Consider the following 25,306-nt stretch of genomic DNA (forward strand, 5'->3'; position numbering starts at 1 on the left):
TTTACAGCTTATTTTATGTATCAAAACATTACCTGTTCAGATTTTACATCCAATTGACATTTCTACTTTGATTACTTCAAAGAATTCAAACAATTTATTACTTTGTGAAAGTCATTTAACTACAAAAACACATTTAGTGTCTGCACAAGTTAATTTGTTATAACAGCGTTGGCTACGAGCACAGATATAAATCATGAAATTCAGTTTATTTGACACCTGACTAAACTGTCTTTAACTACATCACAGGAGGTACATAATGACTATAAAATGATTTGCTTCTTACAAATCTTTATGGACTTGATAAAATCAACAAATCTTAAAGTCTGACAGTTTCAATGTCCGTAGTTGTCTTCTGTCTTCAGGACAATTTCCTGCTTCTTCTTTATTTGCTCGTTTTGGAGCATTGTTTCACCGAGGATCCCAGTTTGTCAGCCAACAGAAATGGGTTGAGATGGCAGTACTGAGAAAAAAATAAGAAAATCCAAAATTACACTATTTATGTAGCACCTTAAGCCTTTAGATGAGACTCAAACAAAACTTCTGTTGCCAACAAGCTTACACTGCAAAGTTATTTTTCTGTAAAATTATTACACATTTTTGTATTTCTGAAGCTGCAGATTTCAAATTGAGTAAGTTTAATGATTGAAAAAATGTTTAATTTGATTCTTGCATGCAAAAAATGGGTCGACTTTACTTCCTTTCTGGATACAGTCGGTAGGTAACCATTCAGAATTAAATCATTTCAGAAGACCAGCTACCTGTGGGGTTGACTCAGAGCTGGACTCTGGTTTATCCAAAGTCTGGATTTTGAAATCCGGAGCAAAACGGGAACTCTGGAGGATTGCGGCCATCTCTCCATTTACCTCCACTGCAACATCTTTCTGCAAAGCACAAAAGTAAACATTAACCTAGTCTGTCCAAAGACATAAAAGGTGATTTTTTGATGTTTTTTTTCTCTGAAATGAGAAATGGACTCATTACTTGTGAAAATATTCATCAACAGTTCTGTATATTAGCCTTGTCTGATGCAGCTTGTTTTATACCTTGAAACAGTGTGATGAATCAAAGTCCAACTGATCTGGACAATCTGCCACAGTTCCCTTATAGGTCACAGTTGCTTTAGTCATGACTGGATGTTTGGGCAGTTTAAAGAGCCTGTAAGTGCCCGACGCGTAGCTGATGTCACCTGCAAAATAAAGAGCTTGCTCAATCGTAGAATGAAAATGATTCACCTGTCATTAAAAATAAATGTTGCCTTTTTTTTACCTGCTTTTGCTTTGAGCTCACAGTTGTAAACAACAATCTGGCTTGCTGAAACAAGGTGTGGAGTGCTGAAACCCACACTGTGGGCCAAAGAAATGAGGTCTTTCCAAAAAAGAGAGCCTCCCATTCCTTCACCTAAATCCAGAGGAAAGAGATCACAGCCAAAGGATATGTACGTTGTGTGTCTTGCCTTTCACATTGAAATTTGATAACAATTCTAGCGTTTTAGCGTTTTACCCCACAGAACTGCGTCTTGCTTCATGTGATCAGGCACGACTTTACTGGCATACATGTCGCTGTAGTACAGTTCACCTCCTTCCTGTGTAAAATGAGAGTGATGAGAGTCAGAGTCTGTTCTCGTGCATCTTTCCAGGAACATTTTTACATAAATGTTGTTGGTAGAAATTAGTGTGAAGACACTAACCTTTAGGACATTATAGGCTTGCTGTAGCACTGTTCTTTTATCATGACACAAACAGATTACACAGTTGGACCTGAAAAGAGAATAGAAATCAGTTTGGTTTTTTGATCTATCCATGTTGCTATAGTAACAGACCACAGAGTAGGATAATGTACAGTGGTTCCTAACCTTTTTTTGGTTATGATGCTAAATATGTCCACTTGTAAATTGTACTGATGTGTGTGATTTTCTCTTATTAGACTGTTAGATTTGAATGTTTTTTGAAGCCTAAAGACAGTATTTCACAATGACAAAAGTGAAGATTCGAGAAAATATTATTTTATGTGGCAGACTTTCTTATTTCCTATCCAAGTAATCATTTTAGGACCCCTTAGCTTTATCTCACAACCCAGGTTGGGAATCACAGATGTAGAATGATAACCATTTTTAAAACCTACAGAACAACATCCATTGAGCCACTCTGTATGCCAGCTTCACCGAGCTTCTCCATATACCCCTGGACGAAAGTGACGTTGGGCTCCTCATAGCCAAATTTCTTTTGATGGTACTCAATGTACTGACGAGATGCTGTGATCTAAAGAAATACAAGTTAAGTCAGTAGAGAGTACAGGAATCAAGTGCCAACGTGTGTATACATGCATATGTCATTACCAGCTCCTCTGTCATATCGATCCCGGTGACATGCCCACTTGGTCCAATGAGTTTACTGAAGGCATAACAGTCTCTGCCAGAGCCGCTGCCGAGGTCCAGGACTCTGCAGCCTTCGAGCTTCGCTGGAAACGGGAGGCCGCAGCCGTAGAATCTGGAGAAAAGTACTGTCAGTGACCACAGTGCATAACCAAGGAGAAAGAAAGCTGGTTAAACTGGATGGAAATTGAAATCACTAAATGTAAGATACTCTGTGATAGGAAAGCTGTGATAGAAATGTCTGAGCTTCAGTGTCTTGGTTCAGTCATTTGTCAATCAAACTGTTGCATGTTTGTAATGGATCACTTTTGCCTGATGTATTGACAAGGATGGTTGCAGTGTATGAATTCTCTTACTCTTGTTTTAGTATAAATAATCAAAGACAGCTGCTATGAAACAGTCCATTCCTGTGATCCCAAAAGTGAGACAGGAAATTGACTTTTGCAGATTTCGCAGAAATCTGCCTGTTGTGCAGGAAAAATAATTTCCACTGTGCCTTCCAGTTATTGCTCAAGATGTATATGACGCAGAGGTAAAGATGAGGAAAAATGTAAACGGTACCTTTTGATCACCTCGGGGTGAACCAGGCTCAGAGCATCAGTGACACTTCTTGGCACTGGGCGGCAAGACAAACTGCAGGAAGCAGCACTTGTTTGCAAATCACAAGAGGACTCCAGCCGACTGCCGTAGTATTTCTGCAAACATGATGACACATATGAGTCAACACCAGTTTCTACACAGGCTGCTCTTTCTACACGCTTCTTTTAGCTGAAACTAATAAAAGTGTTTAAATCTTGAAGAATATTTTTTAAACTTCATTATCTCACTATATTATTAAGTAACACAGTATGTAGGCTATAAGCTACTTACTTAAATTGACTGTTAATCACTAAATAAGGATGAAATCTCTTTGCAGGACATCACTGGCAATTAAGTTCCTTAAAGCTTTTAAATAAATGTTTTACAGTCACACTCTATAATAATTTGGTTTGCCTAAAGAATCGTCAGTATCTTAAACTCCAGGACTCATTCAGTGGGTTATTAATTAATAGACTGAGCCACTGTTGTGTAATATCTGATCTGCTTTTGGGGGAAAAGGAGAAAATCTTTCTTTCTGCAGTTAATCTCTGCAAAGTGTCGAAAATTTTCTTGTGATAGCCTAAACATGTTTTTTTGTGACATTAACTTAAAAACCAAACAAATGTATGAAAATAAAGCAAGCTCATTGCTCATTAATCCAAACTCAGTTAACTGTACCTTAACATTTTCCCGCACGTCTTCGCAAGTGTCCATTCCATACAAAAACAAAGGAGTTACAAAAAAGTTGCAAAAAAGTGGATCCGAACTGTTTAAAAAGCAAAAACTATCAATGAGAAGTATTTTGGGTCACACCAGGGTGGACCTCAGACGAGACAAGGGGCATGTTTAGATATGGTAACCGTAGATTTGCAAAAAATTGCAAAACTCTCGCGAGATTTGGAAGGAAAGTAGTAACTTTGATCCACATTACCAAATTATCGTTTTAAGCAAAACCTAACCACAGCGCTAACATATTATAAACCAGAGAGACAAGAGGAATATTTTAAAGCGGCTCGCGAGAGTTGAGCAAATCTAGGGTTACCATCTGGACACGACCCGAGACCTGCCTCCCATTTTCCGGTCGTTTTTTTCAGAATAAAGTGTAATTTCATACAACTCTAAATGACCACAAAACAAAACAAACACACAAACACGTACAATACAACTAATGTTGTAAACATCACGAAAATACTGTAAAATGCAACCATTTAGTTGGCATACAGTTTACCTATGGTGGTATGTAGCAAAAACAAACAAGCAAAAAAAAAAAAAAAAAAAAAAAAAATCACACCAATTACTTTTCAAATAAACTGGACATTGTCCATTTCACTTTGTTATTGATACAACAAAAGCTTTTCATTTAATAACACTTCTACTACTTTAATAGCACACTAAAATGTTGGCCAAAGCAGTTTAAGAAAAAACACAACAGACTTGTCAAAATATGACCCATACTGTAAAACCCAGACCTTCAACTTCTTTCAAATTTCACATTTTATTGGTCGCATACACAGCTATACACTTTACAGTGTGTAGTGAAATGCCTTAGTTACCTGTTCTGGCTCAAATTACAATAAAGTGAAAAGTAAAAAGAAAAATTAAAGGAGGAATTAAAATTAAAATTTGATAACAATACATACACTAAATCTAAGTTGTAGAGTTGCAGTAAAATAAAATATAGACTATATACATATGCTATACACAGGATTGTGCAAATAGTGCAAACTTTAGCAGCAGGATGGCCTGAGGGAAGAAGCTCCTCCTCATCCTCTCTGTGTTAGCCCTCAGGCAGCAGTAGTGCCTCCCTGAGGGCAGCAGAGAGAACTTCAGGTGGTGAGACTCCCAGACAGGATGCTCTCTATGGTGCAGGTGCAAAAGTTCCTGAGCACCCTGAGGGGAAACTTGAAGTCTCTCAGGTGTCTGAAGTGGTAGATTTTCTTCACCAGAGTGTTGATGTGGCAGGACCTGTGCAATTTTGTGCACTTTCTGAACAGGCGAGACAGTGGTGTATGTATTTCAGCAGAGGTGGGGGGGTACCACATTGCACTGGCACTATTATTGGGTCACACATAAGAATTATGGACCACAAGAATTTCTTGCTGACTACTTTAACCGCAAGGGTTGGCACTCCGGTGTCCTGCAAGCTGTGGTGGGTGGCCAGGGACTGTAATGTGTCAGCTGGATCCAGAGTCCTAAGAGCAGCCTGTGTGGCACTGATGGACACTTCACATCACATCCTGAAAGGACCGTAGGTGGACAAAAAATGGGATAGTACCCACTTGGAGATGGTGCATATGCTTTACAGCCATGGCTCCTCAAACCATTTGCAGACACTGGACATCTGACAGCAGAGCAACAAACCTTCAACCACAAAGTCAGCAAGGCAAGGTGTGTGGTAGAGAACACCTTTTGGAGGTTGAAAGGGAGCTTGCATTGTTTGATTAAAAGAAATAACTGCCTATTAGACTTTGTGACATGAATGACTATTACCTGTTGTACTCTGCACAATTTGTGTGAGACACATGGTGAAATATTGAGACATTAATGGTGCTGCCCACCTCTCCTTGAAGCCATGCAGCAAGCCCACCAGAGTGTGGCAGCACAAGGAACTGATGTTTGAAATACCCTCATGCAACATTTTACGTCATTACAATAGTGATGTCTCATTTGTAGGTAATTTCCTGCCGGCAATCAAGAATAAAGAAAATTGACCATTATTCCATGTACTGTCTTTTTTTAAATACACAACTGTGAGATTACCTTTCCAACCAGGGGTGAGTAGAAATCTCCAAACCCTCCATTAAAGATGCAGAATGAATGAAAAACTGTGAACTCGTCCTTTACGCCCGGTAGGATACACTCCAACACTGTAGGGGGCAGTGGGATGGCGGAAACCGCATCATCCGGGTATTCGCAAAATGGCGCTTGTCCTACGTTAGCGCATGTTTCTACGTAAGGCCCCGTCCATTACGTGGTAGGAAACCCTTCCGTGCGTCGTACTTGCTGTCTGTGATTTCCACCGAACTGCGTCCATCGTGTGGCCGCCGTCGATCATCGTGCGTGATGCAGTTTTAGGAAGAAATCAACACAACGGAGAGCCTAAAAAAGGGGGCTAAACAGCGTTGAATGAGAAATGTTTTGGTAGCTGGTCGTGTTTGAAAAAAGGCTGCAGTCTACGCAAAGAAATCGCCTCTGGAGTGAAGGTAGCAAGGTATGAGTTGTTGCGAGCATTTTCGTTTTTGTTAGCTTACTTAACTTTCAGCCGTTAGCTGCTATGCTAGTTTTTTTTATAGCTCTCGGCTAGCTTACCGCTTCATCCACGCTTGACCTAATCAACAACTACAGAGCCAACATTTACTAAGGTTATGCAAACGTGCAGTGTGGCTTGTGGAAAAATTTGCAAAAAGCAACTTTTATGCAGCGTTAAATGTTTGCCGAGCTAGTAATCCGCTCAGCCGGTGATTGTTAATGTTAGCGGGCAGTTTGTTTCAGACATGGAAGCCATGTTGTCAAGCTAACGTTAGCTAACGTTACTTAATGTTGAAAGACGGGTTCACCGTTTGTAAAGTCTGTTTCAAAACAACAGTCAGGCGCCCAAATGAACATTTAAATGGGTTTTTCTTGCACTAATCATTCCTCTTGTTGTACTGACCTTTTGAAGATCCCTTTATAATGCAATTTAAATGTAAGTTAAGTGAACGGGTCCAAAATCCACAAGCCTCCTTCTGTGCTAAAATGCATTTAAAAGTTTATTTGGATATGAAGCTACAAATTAGTCAAAGTAAGTAGAAATCCTTCAACGTTACAGTATTTTAGTGCCAAAGTCCCTCTTTTTGTTACTATACTTCTACCGCAGCTCATCAGGGAAACAGTCTGAAGAAACACAAAGAGGGAATTCGGTGCTAAAAAGACTGTAAATGTGGCATATATCCACTCGATATGACCAACAGACTGCTGAAGCCTCGTATGAGCTTCCGATTAACTTTCAAGTGTATTTTTGCACAAAACGACTCTGTGGATTTTGGACCCCATAACTAACATTATAGAAAGCTCATTTGAAGGGGATCTATGCAGCAAGGAAAACTTCTTTCAGTGTTCATGTGGGCACCCGACTGACCCGACCCTAAGACAGACTTAAAAAATTATGAACCCCTCCTTTAATGTTGAATTTTTAAGAGTGCTGGATGCAGACTATTTCTGGAATTGACAATTTATTGTAGTGTCACACAAATTTAATATGTATAAATGTAAAAAAGGAAATTCTAACAAAGTTTTGGCACAAATGGGGTCAGTAATTTATTGTAATTCTTTGTTTGGTGGTGATGTTTGTAGTTGTGAGGCACCATGGCGGCTACCTTCCCCTACAGAGGAGTCCCTGCGGGGATCCCACCAGGTGTACCCCCTCCTGCACCGGTCCCAGACTTCATGTCTGAGGAAAAACTGCAAGAGAAAGGTATGTTGGGTTTCACTCAGTGCATTTATATTCATGGTGTTTGTTAAATTGCAATGTTATGACAAACGGATGTGGTCATTTTTGTCATTGTCTATCAAATTGTCTTCCAACTCTACAGCAAGGAAATGGCAGCAGTTGCAGGCAAAGCGCTACTCAGAAAAGAGGAAGTTTGGCTTTGTGGATGCTCAGAAGGAAGACATGCCACCTGAGCATGTCCGCAAGATCATCAGGGACCATGGAGACATGACCAATAGAAAGTTTCGTCATGACAAGAGGGTCTACCTCGGGTAAATAAAAAAGAAAAAAAGATTAATACAGTAATAAACATGTTTATGGGAAACTCAAAATATACAGAACCAATCTAAAGTATGGACACACTTTTTTTTGATGTATTCTGGTTATAAACTTATGTGCATGTAAGTTCAATACTGACTGCTTTGGCTCTCATATTTTCATAAGTTTGCTCAGTGTTTGAAGAGATTCATCACCACTGCCCAAGCTCATCTTGTGTCTTTCTTTGTTTTTTGACCAGTGCCCTCAAATACATGCCCCATGCAGTGTTGAAACTGCTGGAGAACATGCCTATGCCCTGGGAACAGATCCGAGATGTGCCCGTCCTGTACCACATCACAGGAGCCATTTCCTTCGTCAATGAAATCCCATGGGTTATTGAGCCGGTCTACATCGCCCAGTGGGGGTAAGAATGTCACTTTTGTGTTTTTAGTACATTCAATCATACATCTTTGAAATGCACAGCAAGCGTATTGTGCTCGTTTGTATTTCTAGCATACATAATCACTGGTATTCCTTCTTCTCCTCTTAGCACCATGTGGATCATGATGCGTCGTGAGAAACGTGACCGTCGACACTTCAAAAGGATGCGCTTTCCACCGTTTGATGATGAGGAGCCGCCACTGGACTACGCTGACAACATCCTTGATGTGGAACCACTGGAGGCCATTCAGATGGAGCTGGACCCCGAGGAGGACGGCTCAGTTGTAGAGTGGTTCTATGAACACCAGCCCCTCAAAGACACTGCCAAGTAAACCATCACATCTCTTTATGAGACACATTTACTTTTTTTAAACATATGTAGCTGCTCTGAATCTGGCAAAATTAATGACCATTTTTTTGTCCCCTTCAGGTTTGTGAATGGCACCACCTACCGTCGCTGGCAGTTCACATTGCCCATGATGTCCACACTGTACCGCCTGGCCAACCAGCTGTTGACGGACCTGGTGGATTTCAACTACTTTTATCTGTTTGACCTCAAGGCTTTCTTCACTTCCAAGGCCTTAAATATGGCCATCCCTGGAGGACCAAAGTTTGAGCCCCTGGTCCGGGACATTAACCTCCAGTAAGGACCTCCTGCCTTTTAATAAATGATAAACTTGGAGATTATAAACTTATAACTCTCCTGGATTGTGGAGGCCACTTGGCACGACCACCACTTGCACGCTCATAAATGTGAAAATGTGGTGGAGACTTTTTCCAGCATTTTGTTGTTAGGAAATACATACTGTATGTCTTGTATTTGTTAGAATAGTGATCCTGTTTTACCCCTTTTATAAAAACAATAAGCACAAACTGATGCTAGATGCTGTGTGTCGGAGCTAATCCCTCTGATTCTCCTTTAGGGATGAAGACTGGAATGAGTTCAATGATATCAACAAGATCATCATCAGACAGCCTATCAGGACGGAGTACAAAATCGCATTCCCCTACCTGTACAACAACTTGCCGCACCACGTCCACCTCACCTGGTAAGCGATGAATAAATGACTCCTTGAAGTTGCTGTTAACTGAGAGACAATATTGATTAATTATCATTATAGACATTACTTTTTAGATGTCAAAACAATCAAAGATCATTTTGGTTCAGATGTTTTGAAGTGGCAGCAAAAAAGTATTCTCTCCAGTAAACAATGTGTTCAAATGATGAAAAATGGAAAGAAAGAAATATTTTTTCCTTATGTTTTGTACTATTAAAAGGAAATTAAATGCAACCAAAATTAAGTGAAATTTGTTGTTGGAGAATACACATCAGAGTGAAACAAAACAGTTAAGATTCAATTTGTGTGAAATGCAGCTGAACTGTTTTGTTTATTCAGTTACTAAACTTGCTTTAATATCTTTTTTTGGCTGTAAGAAATTAATTGACACTTGTGACTTTGCCTCTGCAGGTATCACACACCAAATGTGGTGTTTATCAAGACAGAGGATCCAGATCTTCCAGCGTTCTACTTTGACCCGCTGATCAACCCCATTTCACACAGACACTCTGTCAAGGTGAGTGTGGTTGATTTTCCACCATCTTCCTCTGGCAGCTGAGGAAAGTCGAATGTGATGTCGTCACAACAAATCCATAATGATGTTTTAAATGAAGTCCTCTTACAAAGGCGCACTTGCATTGGTCTGCTTGCCTGTGCGTAAGAACTGGAGGAATATTAAAATGAGTGGTGACTTTTTATTTATCACTGGCTGCAGCTGCAGTTAACTCTTCACCACTCAGATATTATAATTTACTGAGAACAGTTCAATTTGATTTTTGGGTAAAACTCCAAGCAGCAAAATGAATGAGCTGCAAGTCAGCACTCATACGTCACTCTTATATTGTTATTTCTGTTTCTTGCATCCACTCAGAGTCAAGAGCCCCTGCCTGATGACGATGAAGAGTTTGAGCTTCCTGAGTACGTGGAACCCTTCCTCAAGGAGACGCCACTCTACACAGACAACACCGCCAACGGCATTGCTCTGCTGTGGGCGCCGAGACCCTTCAACCTCCGTTCCGGCCGCACGAGGAGAGCCATTGATATCCCCCTGATCAAGAACTGGTGAGCAAACTATGAACATGTTGGAAGAAATATTGTTGTAATTTGAAAACAGATGTGTGAATAACTTTTAATTTGGTTTTCAGCGTCATGTCAAAGTTATTTTTAGACTCTTCTAAGTGGGATGCGTTAAATTATGTTACAGGTACCGTGAGCACTGCCCTGCCGGACAGCCAGTGAAGGTGCGTGTGTCGTACCAGAAACTGCTCAAGTACTATGTGCTCAACGCTCTCAAACACAGACCACCCAAGGCCCAGAAGAAGAGGTGAGCATCATTAGACTCTAGAGTTGGATTTCCCATCTCATCTTCCTAATTTAAGCTTTTTTTAAATGTGTTTTGCTCATCAACTAGATTTCTCTGAAAAGATTTTTCCTGTGTTCACTTCCAGGTATCTGTTCCGCTCCTTCAAGGCCACCAAGTTCTTTCAGTCCACCAAGCTGGACTGGGTGGAGGTGGGCCTGCAGGTTTGCAGACAGGGCTACAACATGCTCAATCTGCTTATCCACCGTAAGAACCTGAACTACCTGCATCTCGACTACAACTTCAACCTGAAGCCCGTCAAGACACTGACCACCAAGGTACAGGCCAAATCCTCCTGTTGGTTAATTCATTTGACATGTAACAAATGCTTTGATATGGAGCTACAAGAATTTAAATACATTTGTCTGTCTTTAGGGGTTTTATTCATGAAAAATATAAAATCTGATGTTCAAATTTTGTAATTCTGTGATTTCTGAAAAGCTAAAAATGTGGTTTTCACTCTTTTCTTATTATTGTTAAATTATTTTTAACTCTATTCTCATGCCAAGAACCATGTGTTGTGTCATAACCAGTGTTGACCTACCACTTTGTTCTTGTTTCCATCCCCCCAGGAGCGTAAAAAGTCCCGTTTCGGCAATGCCTTCCACTTGTGCAGAGAGGTGCTGCGTCTCAGCAAGCTGGTGGTGGACAGCCACGTGCAGTACAGACTGGGAAATGTTGATGCCTTCCAGGTTAGTTCAACAAATTTTGCACAGCACAGTCCATCTGTAACCCAACTTCACTAACATGCATTATTCATTTTCGTCCTGAGTGTTTGATTTCAGCAACTTTATTGACTGGACAGACAGAGACACAGAGAACATCTGAGTATTTGTTTGTTCCATCATTCACAAGAAGCTTTTTCTTTCACTAGGCTACACCAGGTCACCTCACCTTTAATCTTGAAAACTTGAAGCTAAAATAGTTTAAGCCTTTTTTTATTTAGTTTTAGTTTAAAACTAAGTTACAGTCATGAGGTTAGCAGATAGTTTTTTTTGAATACCATTAAACGAATTTCTGGGATATGGCACCACTGGCTAATTTGAAAAATAACTGTACCATCTCCCTCCACAAGATCGTTGTTCATTGAGCCTTTACACTGTCGTCTGTTGATTGGATAACTGAATGGTGGCTTTTTTTGACCCCTTGACTGCATACAACATGGACTGTTGCATTAATTACAGTTACATTTCAGCAATCCCAAATTCACAAATTACAAGTGAAGTTTTGAATCCTCTTACAAAGGCGCACTTGCATTGGTCTGCTTGCCTGTGCGTAAGAACTGGAGGAATATTAAAATGAGTGGTGGCTTTTCATTTATCACTGGCTGCAGCTGCAGTTTGCTGTTCACCATTCAGATATTGCTTCTAATAATTTATAGTAATCAGTTTCAAGTTAATTTGGACTAATGAATGAGATGTCTTTCTTATCATTTAGCTGTTTTAATTGCCCACATCTGTATTTACTAATGACAACCTAATACTTGAAGTTAAACTCTCTAAATTAAGAAAAATAGTATCATTGTCATTGTTCATTTAGCCTTTTCACTGTCTTCTGTTTGGATAACTCAAAACTTCAAAAGATTACAGTGTTACCACCAGACTGTGCTATAAAGACAGGCAGCACTGTAAATGCCTAACCAAGCTTGGCAGATCCATAGAAGTCACACTTGCAGTGTAAAACACAAAGAGGCACTTTTAAGCATTGAATGGCTGTAAAGAATGTTTCTCCTCTGTAAAATTTCTCTGCTTGAGAATGTGATGATTGTGAGAAAGTGTGATTAGTCCTGTATGTTGGCATCAGTGATTGTGGTGCTGTTTTGCGATTATCACACAGATTTCATACTTGGCTAATCATAGAACTTTGTCTTTGTATTGTAGCTGGCTGACGGGCTGCAGTACATCTTCGCTCATGTGGGGCAGCTGACAGGCATGTACCGCTACAAGTACAAGTTGATGAGACAAATCCGGATGTGCAAAGATCTGAAGCATCTCATCTACTACCGGTTCAACACTGTAAGTGCTATTTTACTGTGCATTTTACAAATATTGTGTAGTTGCTCTGCCAACAGTTGGATGTCCTCAGAAAGGATTTATTTTCCCACAAACTACAGAAAAGGTATTAGCATGTCACACTGCCGTTGCGCCTGAAGTTTGTCTTCATGTTTGGGTTTTATGTGTTTGTTTGATCAGGGTCCTGTGGGCAAGGGTCCAGGATGTGGTTTCTGGGCACCTGGCTGGAGAGTGTGGCTGTTCTTCATGAGGGGCATCACTCCACTGTTGGAGAGGTGGCTGGGAAATCTGCTGGCCAGGCAGTTTGAAGGTGTGCATCCTGTGTTTTTCTGTTGGCCACTATGTGTTTATTTTGGAGCAACAAAGTAGTGTAATGGGGCACAGTTAGACGTTTGTGTTGGCAGGAACTTTGAGCAAAACTTTTTGCAATTACACCAACAGGACGTCACTCCAAGGGAGTGGCCAAGACGGTGACCAAACAGCGTGTGGAGTCTCACTTTGACCTGGAGCTGCGTGCAGCTGTGATGCATGACATTTTGGACATGATGCCTGAAGGCATCAAACAGAACAAAGCCAGAACCATCCTGCAGCATCTCAGTGAGTCCTGGAGGTGCTGGAAGGCCAACATCCCCTGGAAGGTTAGTGTGTCACAGAGATCACGTCCACCTGTAGGAGAGAGATAGTCTGTTGTTGAAAGACAGGAATTAATCACAGAATCATTAAACTGTTGTTTAATGTTTGATTTGAATTTAGGATGTTTGATGTAAAATGTTAAAGTGCTTAATTTTTATTTTTAGGTGCCAGGCCTGCCCACTCCCATTGAGAACATGATCCTGCGCTACGTGAAGGCCAAAGCTGACTGGTGGACCAACACGGCCCACTACAACCGTGAGCGAATCCGGCGTGGAGCCACTGTGGACAAGACTGTCTGCAAGAAGAACCTGGGAAGATTGACCCGTCTGTACCTGAAAGCTGAGCAGGAGAGACAGCACAACTACCTGAAGGTAAACAGAGAAGAAAGGAGATACAGGAAATAAGAAAAACGCTAAGATTAAAAAGTGAAGTTTTGAATCCTCTTACAAAGGCGCACTTGCATTGGTCTGCTTGCCTGTGCGTAAGAACTGGAGGAATATTAAAATGAGTGGTGGCTTTTCATTTATCACTGGCTGCAGCTGCAGTTCGCTGTTCACCATTCAGATATTACTTCTAATAATTTATAGTAATTAGTTTCAAGTTAATTTTGGCTACTGAATGTCTTTCTTTACATTTACATTTAACTGTTATAACTGCCCACATCTGTATTTACTAATAACAAACTAATACCTGAAGTTAAACTCTCTAAATTATGAAAAATAATACCATTGCATCTCTACATCCAAACTACTGTTGCCCAGTTTCTTCACATTTTGCCATGTTTTCATTGAAGTGTCAATGTTCTGCCTACAGGACGGCCCGTACATCACAGCTGAAGAGGCAGTAGCCATTTACACCACCACTGTTCACTGGCTGGAGAGTCGGCGGTTCTCCCCTATCCCCTTCCCTCCACTGTCCTACAAACATGACACCAAGCTGCTCATCCTGGCCCTGGAGAGACTCAAGGAGGCGTACAGGTAAACACACTTTAAACCTCATCCGACTTCATCAGTAAACATTAAATCAAACTGGGCAGAATATCTGCCCAAAATGTTTCTGCTTCACTGACTTTTTGTCTGTTTATTCCAGTGTGAAATCCCGTCTGAACCAGTCTCAGAGGGAAGAGCTTGGGCTGATAGAGCAGGCTTACGACAATCCTCACGAGGCTCTGTCCAGGATCAAACGTCACCTGCTCACTCAGAGAGCTTTCAAAGAGGTCAGAACCAAGATGTGACCAAGATAATTGTTTTATTCTCAAGAGGCATACAGACTTCAGATGGATTTTTAATGACAAAACATTGGTTGAAAATACATTTCTCCTTCTCTTTTTTTGACATTCAACAGATTTAGTTAAACAGTACAGATGTAAAAGTTCCACAACATTGCTTTACAAATGAGTATCGATTGTGTGCTTCAAGCAGACTGTTGTAGCCTTTTATATGTCTGCACTGTTTCTTACTCATTATATTCGAAGCCACCTCTGCCAGTCTCATCAATTCTTCCTTCTTTTGCAGGTGGGTATTGAGTTCATGGACTTGTACAGCCATCTGGTGCCGGTGTACGACGTAGAGCCCTTGGAGAAGATCACTGATGCCTACCTTGACCAGTACCTGTGGTATGAGGCAGACAAGAGACGACTGTTCCCGCCCTGGATCAAACCAGCTGACACTGAACCACCACCACTGCTGGTCTACAAGTGGTGCCAAGGTCAGGGCTCTGATTAGGCTTTTCATTATGGAAACTGACAATAATAGCAATATTTGTGATGTGTGTGTGAAAGTCTGATCATATTGTGTAACAGCCCAGTATGCTCTGAAGTGGAACAAAACTTTTGATAATAACATAGTCTTCAAATCCAATAACTCCACCATGTTTGTAGGACCAAAAGCTTAACTTTATCTGATGCGTGTCTGTTTATTCTCTGCAGGTATCAACAACTTACAGGACGTGTGGGAGACTGCGGAGGGAGAGTGTAACGTGATGCTGGAGTCCCGCTACGAGAAGATGTATGAGAAGATTGATCTGACGTTGCTCAACAGGCTGCTGCGTCTTATTGTCGACCACAACATTGCTGATTACATGACGGCTAAGAACAACGTTGTCATCAACTACAAGGTAAATACTAAATTATTTTACATTCAGACTGATTTCTGTAACCTATAGAACTCTAAAATAACTAATTTCTAGTTCAGTATTTATACATCTTTGATTTTTTATCGCTATTTATTCTAAAATTATGTCCTTTTTGTCTCATCTTTTGTTTTTGTTTTTAGGACATGAACCACACAAACTCGTACGGCATCATCAGGGGGCTGCAGTTTGCCTCCTTCATTGTACAGTACTATGGCCTGGTGATGGACCTGCTGGTGCTGGGCCTGCACCGTGCCAGTGAGATGGCCGGGCCACCCCAGATGCCAAACGACTTCCTCAGCTTCCAAGACACAGCCACAGAGAGCGCCCACCCAATCCGGCTGTACTGCCGCTACATCGACCGCATCCACATCTTCTTCAGGTGGGATTGAATCACCAAAATGATAAATGAAAGCGCTTCCAAACATGTGGCTTTTGTAAATATAACGCAACAAGTTTTACAAAGTGCCTTGCCTTTTTTAAATTATTCAATTATTGAAATTATAAGTTATATGACTCTTTCATGTGTTCACCAGGTTCTCTGCTGACGAGGCCAGGGACCTCATTCAGAGGTATCTAACGGAGCACCCAGACCCCAACAATGAGAACATTGTTGGTTACAACAACAAGAAGTGCTGGCCTCGCGATGCCCGCATGAGACTGATGAAGCACGATGTCAACCTGTGAGTTCCATCTCAAGACTTAAAATGACTAATGTTAAACATGACGAACTTAATACTTGTTTGACCAGGTTGGCGACAAATAGCCTTAACTTCTCTGATCTTGTTCTTCCACAGTGGACGTGCAGTCTTCTGGGACATCAAGAACCGCCTGCCGAGATCAGTGACCACAGTCCAGTGGGAGAACAGCTTTGTGTCGGTCTACAGCAAAGACAACCCCAACCTACTCTTCAACATGTGTGGCTTTGAGTGCCGCATCCTGCCCAAATGTCGCACCAGCTATGAGGAGTTCACTCACAAGGACGGTGTCTGGAACCTGCAGAACGAGGTGAGGAACCGAAAGAAGACCCAAAATAAGAAACGGTTGTGCTGTCAACTTTGCCATGACAGTTTCAGACAGCTAAAATGTGATAAATACCCATGTACATAACTGATACTTGCGTCTGAAGTCTCATATTGTTTTTGCATGTGTAGGTAACCAAAGAGAGGACAGCGCAGTGTTTCCTGCGTGTGGACGATGAATCAATGCAGCGCTTCCACAACCGAGTGCGTCAGATCCTGATGGCCTCCGGATCCACCACATTCACCAAGGTCGGCAGACAGTTTTATCTAATATAATCTAGATATCTGGAATGAATAAAAAAGAAAACGTTTGATTAATTACCAAGTTATAATACTCATTATTTCCCCTCTTAACCTCCAGATTGTGAACAAATGGAACACGGCTCTCATCGGCCTGATGACGTACTTCCGTGAAGCAGTGGTCAACACTCAAGAGCTCCTGGATCTGCTGGTCAAGTGTGAGAACAAGATCCAGACACGTATCAAGATCGGCCTTAACTCCAAAATGCCCAGTCGCTTCCCTCCTGTAGTCTTCTACACTCCCAAAGAGTTGGGCGGCCTTGGCATGTTGTCTATGGGCCACGTGCTGATTCCACAGTCAGACCTGCGGTAAGTCAGCATGCAGATTGTTGTTAATGTGATCTCTTGTCAGTAATTAATAGTCAGTATCAACATTATCTTGTAAATTGGAGTTTAATTCTCCTCCCTCTCCACCAGGTGGTCCAAGCAGACAGATGTGGGCATCACCCACTTCAGGTCTGGAATGAGCCATGAAGAGGACCAGCTGATTCCTAACCTGTACCGTTACATTCAGCCATGGGAGAGTGAGTTCATCGACTCCCAGAGGGTCTGGGCTGAGTATGCCCTCAAGAGACAGGAGGCCATTGCTCAGAACAGGTATGGCCTGTTACAGATCATCTACTAATATCTACTAATTATTTACCAATTATTTCAACAAGTGTGAAACGGGAACTAGACGAGGCAAACAACAGTATGTTTTCTGTGTTTCAGACGTCTGACTTTGGAGGATTTGGAGGACTCATGGGACAGAGGAATCCCGCGTATCAACACACTTTTCCAGAAGGACAGACACACATTGGCCTATGACAAAGGCTGGAGAGTCAGGACAGATTTCAAACAGTACCAGGTACGACGAAGACTGAGTTGATGGCCAAAATGATCTTGTGTATACCATTTAAATAAATCAGGTTTTCTCTTAATAATTGAGATATACTTCAGCATAACCCCAAGATTTAAAGTTACAGATGACTATTTGAGGCTGTAAGACTCATTACACATCAGATAACATATTAATTTTCATTTCCCAAAAATGGAGAGAAACCCTCACTATTTTTGATCCTCACCACTAACTGGGAAAAGCCAAGATAACTAAATCAAATGAACTAATCAAATGAACTGATCCTGTACTTGGGATCAGTTATTTGAGCTTAAGGTTAACATCTGTACACCAAACTGCTTACAAATATGTCGTTAACATCCTGACGATCTAATATTCAGCAGTAAACACCAACATGAACATGACACCATATATTAATATGTCTCTCTTTGATTGTGAATCCAGGTGCTGAAGCAGAATCCATTCTGGTGGACCCACCAGAGGCACGATGGCAAACTGTGGAACCTGAACAACTACCGCACAGACATGATCCAGGCTCTGGGTGGTGTGGAGGGAATCCTGGAGCACACACTCTTCAAAGGCACTTATTTCCCTACCTGGGAGGGTCTCTTCTGGTGAGAACACACTAGACACCGAAAAGTCTATTTTCCCCTCTCCCAGTCTTGGGACTGCTTTTTTAATTTGTGGATTTGTTTTATATCGAAAGCATTCCATTAAAATAGCATCAATTGTCTTTCTGTGCTTTAGGGAGAAGGCCAGTGGCTTTGAGGAGTCCATGAAGTGGAAGAAGCTGACCAATGCCCAGAGGTCCGGTCTCAACCAAATCCCCAACCGTCGCTTCACTCTTTGGTGGTCGCCCACCATCAACAGAGCCAACGTTAGTCCAAACAGCAGTTGAAAAATATCTTCCCAGATGAAAGTGGGAAAAGCAATGAATGTCTTTAGGGTTTTAAACTTGTGCACTAGCTTATAGATTTTCTCCTCTTCTTGTCTTTAGGTGTACGTGGGTTTCCAGGTGCAACTTGACCTGACGGGAATCTTCATGCACGGAAAGATCCCCACACTGAAGATCTCCCTCATTCAGATCTTCAGGGCTCACTTGTGGCAGAAGATTCATGAGAGCATTGTCATGGATCTCTGTCAGGTAGGTTTTACCCTGGTATGCACTGGTTCTTCCCACAGCATACTGGGGAATGAAAGAATTTCAGTGCCAAATGTATTTAGTGATAACACAGTAGCTAACAAAATTTACTCATAAACAGCTTTTATCCAACTCATTCTTCCCACAGTGTGACTAAGTTTTGTGTTTTTGTTTTCAGGTGTTTGACCAGGAGCTGGATGCTCTGGAGATTGAGACTGTGCAGAAGGAGACCATCCACCCCAGGAAGTCATACAAGATGAACTCATCCTGTGCTGACATCCTCCTCTTTGCATCATACAAGTGGAACGTCTCTAGACCGTCTCTGCTCGCCGACTCCAAGTATGACTTCTGAAACTATATTTACATGACTCAATTCCACAAAATTTGTCTCTAAATACATTAAAACTGTTAGGTGCTATGAAAATACTGTTTGGGCTTTGTAAACTCTGTCATCATGAATTTTTTCTAAAGGTCTATTGTCTAGTCTTGTATAAATTGAAGTGTTGTACCTCCTCCTACAGGGATGTGATGGACAGCACCACCACACAGAAGTACTGGATTGACATTCAGCTGCGCTGGGGTGACTATGACTCACATGATATCGAGCGCTACGCCAGGGCCAAGTTCCTGGACTACACCACCGACAACATGAGTATCTACCCCTCCCCCACAGGGGTGCTCATTGCTATCGACCTGGCTTACAACCTCCACAGGTTAGGATTGTTAAAAGCATGAATATATGATCACCTATGATTGCAGATATTTAGTTAACTGGCTTAAACATCAAAGCTGCTATTATACATAAACTTTTGCTTGATTGGTCAATTCTTATGTAGTAACCTGTTCAAAAGGGGGAAGCTCAAGAAAAGGACAAGAACATATAAATGAAATGAAGATACCTCATATTTTGCATAATGTGAATAATTAATCCTTTTGGGTCAGTGTGAAGCTAACTAAATTTTTCCCTCCTTCCAGTTATATAATTAATCCATTTCAGTTTCTTACTGAAGGTAAATTTGTTATATTATACTATTCAAATTAGCATGTTTGGTTATTGAAGGAGGCAAACCAGTGTTCTTACTTTGTTTTAAAGTGAGCATAAGTGCATTATAGGTGTCTAAAAATAAACTAGAAAATTGTCAGACAGGTGTTGGCATCCACTTGTCGTGTCAACAAGTATGATTTGCAGTAGCCTTTGAAGTCCTCACACAAGCTTCCCAACTTGTTTTACATGAGCATCACATTCTGCAGTAGTTATTCACATCATCTCAAAGGGTGCTGTGTTTAGTAAATGTACTCTGACATCCTTGTTAACTAAAAGAACAATCTCAACACAGTCTTTAACTCTCATTTCCTCTCCTTGTAGTGCTTATGGTAACTGGTTCCCTGGAAGCAAACCTCTGATCCAGCAGGCCATGGCCAAGATCATGAAGGCCAACCCTGCCCTGTATGTGCTCAGGGAGCGCATCCGCAAAGGTCTGCAGCTGTACTCTTCAGAGCCCACTGAGCCGTACCTGTCCTCACAGAACTATGGTGAACTCTTCTCCAACCAGATCATCTGGTTCGTAGATGACACCAACGTCTACAGAGTCACCATCCACAAGGTGAGAGCCAATCATTTGTTTTGTAGTCTTTGTATTTTTTTGCACAAGGATATAACAACAGTAATGCCATGAATTTAATCACATGTATTTTTCATCTCTCTCATCAGACCTTTGAGGGTAACTTGACCACGAAGCCCATCAATGGAGCCATTTTCATCTTCAACCCCAGGACCGGCCAGCTCTTCCTCAAGATCATTCACACCTCTGTGTGGGCTGGACAGAAACGTCTGGGACAGGTACAACCCTGCTCCACCACTACTCACTTTACAATTACCAGTTGTGTTTTTGATATTGATTTATTCTGATTCCTATTGTGTTTTATTTGATTCCTCATTCCTTCGTTAGTACATATTCTTACTCCTACTATGGCTATTTTCTAGAGAAATGAAGTATGTGTTTTGGAAATAAGCTATCATTACTATATTTTTGTACTTAGTGTGTATTTTTGTGCCCTTTCCACCCCTTCTCTCTCATTAAAATACACCTAAATCAGAAATATAGTCAAAATGGATGGTATGCCAACTAATCAGTGCTGGTTGACTGTCATACTGTTACCTAAATTGGTTTAGAATATGTCAGATGTTGCTGAAATTTCAACAGCCCATTTATTTTCTGTAGTCAATAAGTCCATGGTCTTAAGACTGACACTCGCACTAATGTTGTCTCTTCCTAGTGTCTTAACTTCACCCCTCACTCTTCCTCTTGTAGCTGGCCAAATGGAAAACAGCTGAAGAAGTAGCTGCCCTGATCCGCTCCCTGCCTGTTGAAGAGCAACCGAAACAGATCATTGTAACCAGAAAGGGCATGCTGGACCCTCTGGAGGTGAGGCTGACATGCTAAATACTGCTGCAGTAATGATGAATCATCTATGTGATTTGTGTCGGTTTGATAGGCATTTCAATGCTTTCCAGTTCTAATACCATTCCTCTCTCTATGCAGGTCCACTTGCTCGACTTCCCCAACATTGTGATCAAGGGCTCAGAGTTGCAGCTGCCCTTCCAGGCCTGTCTGAAGGTGGAGAAGTTTGGAGATCTCATCCTGAAAGCTACAGAGCCTCAGATGGTGCTGTTCAACCTGTATGATGACTGGCTTAAGACCATCTCGTCTTACACAGTGAGTTCTACTTCATCCCATAAGACTCTTATTTTTATATCACTATATTGAATCTCTGTGGAAATTCTTCTGCAGGTTGTTACAAGCAACTGAATGCATTTATTTATTTTTAGAGACATTTTAACTCATTCCCCTGTGTAAATAGCGAGTGTTTGGTTGTCTGCTCCATCTCTAGGCCTTCTCCCGACTCATCCTGATCCTCAGAGCGCTCCATGTCAACAATGACCGTGCCAAGGTGATCCTGAAACCTGACAAGACAACTATCACTGAGCCCCATCACATTTGGCCCACTCTCACTGACGAGGAGTGGATCAAGGTGGAAGTGCAACTCAAAGATCTCATCCTTGCTGACTATGGCAAAAAGAACAAGTAAGTAATATCCCTGGGCTGACAGTTTTTTTCCCTCTAACTTATAGAACAAAATAACATTGACATTGAATCTAGCACTCAGCACTTCCCTCCTCTCCCTCCAGTGTGAACGTGGCCTCGCTGACCCAGTCGGAGATCCGTGACATCATCCTGGGTATGGAGATCTCAGCTCCGTCACAGCAGCGCCAGCAAATTGCTGAAATTGAGAAGCAGACCAAGGAGCAGTCGCAGCTCACCGCCACACAGACCCGCACTGTGAACAAGCACGGTGACGAGATCATCACCTCCACCACCTCAAACTACGAGACTCAGACCTTCTCCTCCAAGACTGAGTGGAGGGTCAGGTATGCAGATTGAGTTTATGATCCATAAGAAGTGACCCTCCTAGTTTATTGTAGTAAATAATAATTATTTAAGTGTTTTTGGTTTCTATCTGTTAGCTTAAATGTGTCCTTGTACTTAACACCGTCAGGGCCATATCTGCTGCCAACCTCCATCTCCGTACCAACCACATCTACGTGTCATCTGATGACATCAAGGAGACAGGCTACACCTACATCCTGCCCAAGAACGTCCTCAAGAAGTTCATCTGCATCTCAGATCTGCGAGCACAGGTACGTTTGGGGATCCATGTTACTGTAGTTCATAGACAGACTGTCTCTAAACATTTTAAATTTGTGCTTGATGTTCCTTCATCACATCTGCGCAAAGTAAATAAACTCACTGCTTCTGTAGAAAGTAAACATGATCTGTGTCGTTCCAGATTGCAGGATACCTGTACGGCACCAGTCCACCAGACAACCCCCAGGTGAAGGAGATCCGATGTATCGTCATGGTGCCACAGTGGGGGACGCACCAGACCGTCCACCTGCCCAACCAGCTGCCTGGACATGAATACCTCAAAGTAAGACACACACGCTGATCGAGACAATGTAACTTCCATATCATTTTTAGCAGTTTGTGATGGAAATGCCAGCAATTGTTTAACTTCTCAACTTCGCCCAAACAGGAGATGGAGCCCCTCGGCTGGATCCACACCCAGCCTAATGAGTCACCGCAGCTGTCCCCTCAGGATGTCACCACCCATGCCAAGATTATGGCTGACAACCCCTCTTGGGATGGAGAGAAGACCATCATCATCACTTGCAGGTAAGCTTGAACAGACTTTTATTTCAGGTTTGTATGTCACATTAAAAAGCCACTGATACTTCATGAAGTGCACGTTCATGCATAGCAGCAGTTTATCAATGTTAACTGTCTGGCTGTCTGAAGAGAGCAGGTGATGATCTTAAAGTGGCTGGATCAGAATATCCTGGAAAATATACAGTAAACATTTTTTTTTTTAAAGAAAACTTTAAATATATTTAACTTGATAAATTGATATAGTTTATCCATAGTGTGCTGATAATTCATGCACACTATAGTAAAAATCAACACTGTTAAGACTTTTTGTTGCAGGAAAAAATCATAGCTTAGTTTTACTTTTTGAAGTTTGTTTTTAAATATGTGTCACAGTTATAACGGCAGAGTAAATGATGGTTGATGGTTAAAAGCATTTTACCTTTTGATTTTCAGCTTCACACCAGGCTCTTGCACGCTCACAGCCTACAAGCTGACACCCAGTGGCTACGAGTGGGGTCGACAGAACACAGACAAGGGCAACAACCCAAAAGGTTACCTGCCATCCCACTATGAGAGAGTGCAGATGCTGCTCTCTGACCGCTTCCTGGGCTTCTTCATGGTTCCCGGTCAAGTCTCCTGGAACTACAACTTCATGGGTCAGTAACCATGATTTTACTTGTGAAAATGATTCAGCTTCAAAGTCTGAATGTGTATCAGGGATGTGAAAGATAACGTCCACATCTTTCACATCCCTGATACACATTCAGTAATGCTGTTCGTTTGTGACAGAAATCGGTACCATACATTGATATTTCTGCTCAGTGCCTGTGTCAATGTTAATGATTTTTTTACTGTACAGTTCTGCTTCACAGCTCAAAATCAACATTGATTTTGTTTTTCATTCCTCAACAGGCAAATACACAGTAGTTTATCATGCAAAACATAAATGTCAAGGACGGGTTCACAGTTTTTCAAGTCTGTTTTAAACAACAGTCAGGTGCCCAAATGAACAAGGAAACCGCTATTTCTTGCAGTAATAATTCCTCCTGTGCATACTGGCTATTAGAAGATCCCTTCATAATGCACTTACAATGTCCACAGTCGTCCTCCTGTGCAAAATGTATTTAAAAGGTTATCTGAAGCTAATATGAAGCTTCAGATAAACTTTTAAATTCAATCAAGTAGTTATCTTTCAATGTTAGTGTCTTTAGTGTCAGAGTTCCTCTTTTTGTTACTATACTTCCACTGCAGCTCAACAGGGAAACACAAAGAGGGTATTTTATGCTAAAAAGACTGTAAATGTGGTGGGATATGACTAACTCAGACTGCTGAAGCCTCCTATAAGCTTTAGATCTACTTTTAAATGCATTTTTGCACAAAATGACTGGATTTGGCCCCCATCACTTACATTGAAAGCGCCTTTTGAAGAGGATCTTTTAACAGCCAGTATGAACAGGAGGAATGATTACAGCAAGGAAAACCTTTCAGTGTTCATTTGGGCACCTGACCTGTGAAAAATTGGAACCTATCCTTTAAGTTGTGACAGTGCTCAGACCATTCACGCAGGCTTGGCAGAATAAACATTTTAAACTCACCATTTAACTTTTCATGCAACAGGTGTGCGCCACGACCCCAACATGAAGTACGACCTGCAGCTGGCCAACCCCAAGGAGTTCTACCATGAAGTCCACCGGCCCTCGCACTTCTTAAACTTTGCCTCGCTGCAGGAGGGTGAGATCTACAACGCTGACCGTGAGGACATGTTTGGCTGAGCGCGGTGGACCTTCACACGTTTTGTAGATAACTCTGTCAGAATCATGTGGAGCCAAGTCCAGAACAGCCCGTGTAATATTTCTATTGAACACATCTATTGAACTGTTGTTTGGAAATTTTTATGTAAAGGCTACAGGATGTTTTTAGGAATTTTTTTCATGTTTTCTACAAATGTCGTTTTGTTCCCCATTAATGTCATCTCCTCCTTTGTTTCAGTAAAGCTTCTGTATGAACAGGAAGTCTTTCATTTTTTTTTTCTTTTGTGACTTCTGGTTCATCTAAGCATATGTGCATTTGTGTGTAGTTTTCAGTACACAATACTTTGGTGTAATATTTGATAAGTAACATTGTTTCAAAAGGGTTAAGACTTAAATTCCCCTTTTGAGAATTGAAATTGAAAGTTGTATTTCCATGCCAGTAATACCCTGATGTACTGTACCTTGTACTTTACATGCTGTGATATTGTAGCCTGGGTTTAAATAAAGATCACAATTTTTATAAACATTTGTGAGGTGATTGGTGTTTTCTGCTGTCATTTTTAAAGTAGCCAGAAAAAAGTGACGTATTGAAGTGAATTTTTACTGCAGAGGGGATTTTTTTTCTTTTTCTTTTGCTTCCCTTTTCAGATAAGCCAGGGGTCAACACCACCTCCAGTGAGACTTGGTTAGGTTTCAGTGACACACACACAGCCTTTTTTTACTCTGACATACTGAA

The 25,306-nt window shown here is 41.4% G+C and overlaps 2 protein-coding genes across 2 annotated transcripts; one reads left to right on the forward strand and one right to left on the reverse strand.

The window, feature by feature from the left end:
* Positions 1-187: 187 nt before the first annotated feature.
* zgc:153372 (uncharacterized protein LOC767695 homolog) lies at positions 188-4,020 on the reverse strand. Its single transcript, XM_044354912.1, has 10 exons — positions 3,629-4,020; positions 2,933-3,066; positions 2,336-2,486; positions 2,122-2,258; positions 1,688-1,757; positions 1,501-1,582; positions 1,267-1,398; positions 1,044-1,186; positions 759-881; positions 188-460 (listed from the first exon to the last, which is right to left on the reverse strand). Exons 1-10 carry the CDS (start codon positions 3,662-3,664, stop codon positions 383-385), a joined length of 1,086 nt encoding a protein of 361 aa, XP_044210847.1. The 5' UTR covers positions 3,665-4,020; the 3' UTR covers positions 188-382.
* Positions 4,021-5,938: 1,918 nt separating this feature from the next.
* On the forward strand, positions 5,939-25,096 carry prpf8 (pre-mRNA processing factor 8). Its single transcript, XM_044354608.1, has 43 exons — positions 5,939-6,161; positions 7,283-7,403; positions 7,522-7,690; positions 7,936-8,100; positions 8,227-8,445; positions 8,548-8,760; positions 9,041-9,166; positions 9,587-9,692; positions 10,047-10,237; positions 10,380-10,499; positions 10,624-10,813; positions 11,108-11,227; positions 12,416-12,550; positions 12,728-12,857; positions 12,989-13,185; positions 13,345-13,551; positions 13,994-14,157; positions 14,270-14,396; positions 14,695-14,887; positions 15,108-15,295; positions 15,454-15,692; positions 15,847-15,993; positions 16,108-16,318; positions 16,465-16,581; positions 16,694-16,941; positions 17,050-17,229; positions 17,344-17,479; positions 17,915-18,084; positions 18,218-18,347; positions 18,468-18,614; positions 18,790-18,950; positions 19,133-19,324; positions 19,978-20,215; positions 20,323-20,451; positions 20,924-21,037; positions 21,155-21,328; positions 21,504-21,697; positions 21,802-22,041; positions 22,170-22,311; positions 22,461-22,601; positions 22,707-22,846; positions 23,273-23,475; positions 24,437-25,096. Exons 2-43 carry the CDS (start codon positions 7,295-7,297, stop codon positions 24,589-24,591), a joined length of 7,017 nt encoding a protein of 2,338 aa, XP_044210543.1. The 5' UTR covers positions 5,939-6,161; positions 7,283-7,294; the 3' UTR covers positions 24,592-25,096.
* The last annotated feature ends 210 nt before the right edge of the window (positions 25,097-25,306 follow it).

Source organism: Thunnus albacares, chromosome 6 (genome assembly GCF_914725855.1).
Source record: "Thunnus albacares chromosome 6, fThuAlb1.1, whole genome shotgun sequence".
In the NCBI taxonomy this organism is placed as follows: Eukaryota; Metazoa; Chordata; class Actinopteri; order Scombriformes; family Scombridae; genus Thunnus; species Thunnus albacares.

Bases quoted from the DNA above. Each gene is read 5' to 3' on its own strand.
- zgc:153372 (XM_044354912.1), bottom strand. From the start codon at position 3,664: ATGGACACTTGCGAAGACGTGCGGGAAAATGTTAAG. The intron at 1,583-1,687 runs GTTAGTGTCTTC...CATTTTACACAG, and splicing joins AAGCCTATAATGTCCTAAAG to GAAGGAGGTGAACTGTACTA. The intron at 1,399-1,500 runs GTAAAACGCTAA...CTCTGGATTTAG, and splicing joins GCAAGACGCAGTTCTGTGGG to GTGAAGGAATGGGAGGCTCT.
- prpf8 (XM_044354608.1), top strand. From the start codon at position 7,295: ATGGCGGCTACCTTCCCCTACAGAGGAGTCCCTGCGGGGATCCCACCA. The intron at 11,228-12,415 runs GTTAGTTCAACA...TTTGTATTGTAG, and splicing joins GAAATGTTGATGCCTTCCAG to CTGGCTGACGGGCTGCAGTA. The intron at 18,085-18,217 runs GTGAGAACACAC...TCTGTGCTTTAG, and splicing joins ACCTGGGAGGGTCTCTTCTG to GGAGAAGGCCAGTGGCTTTG.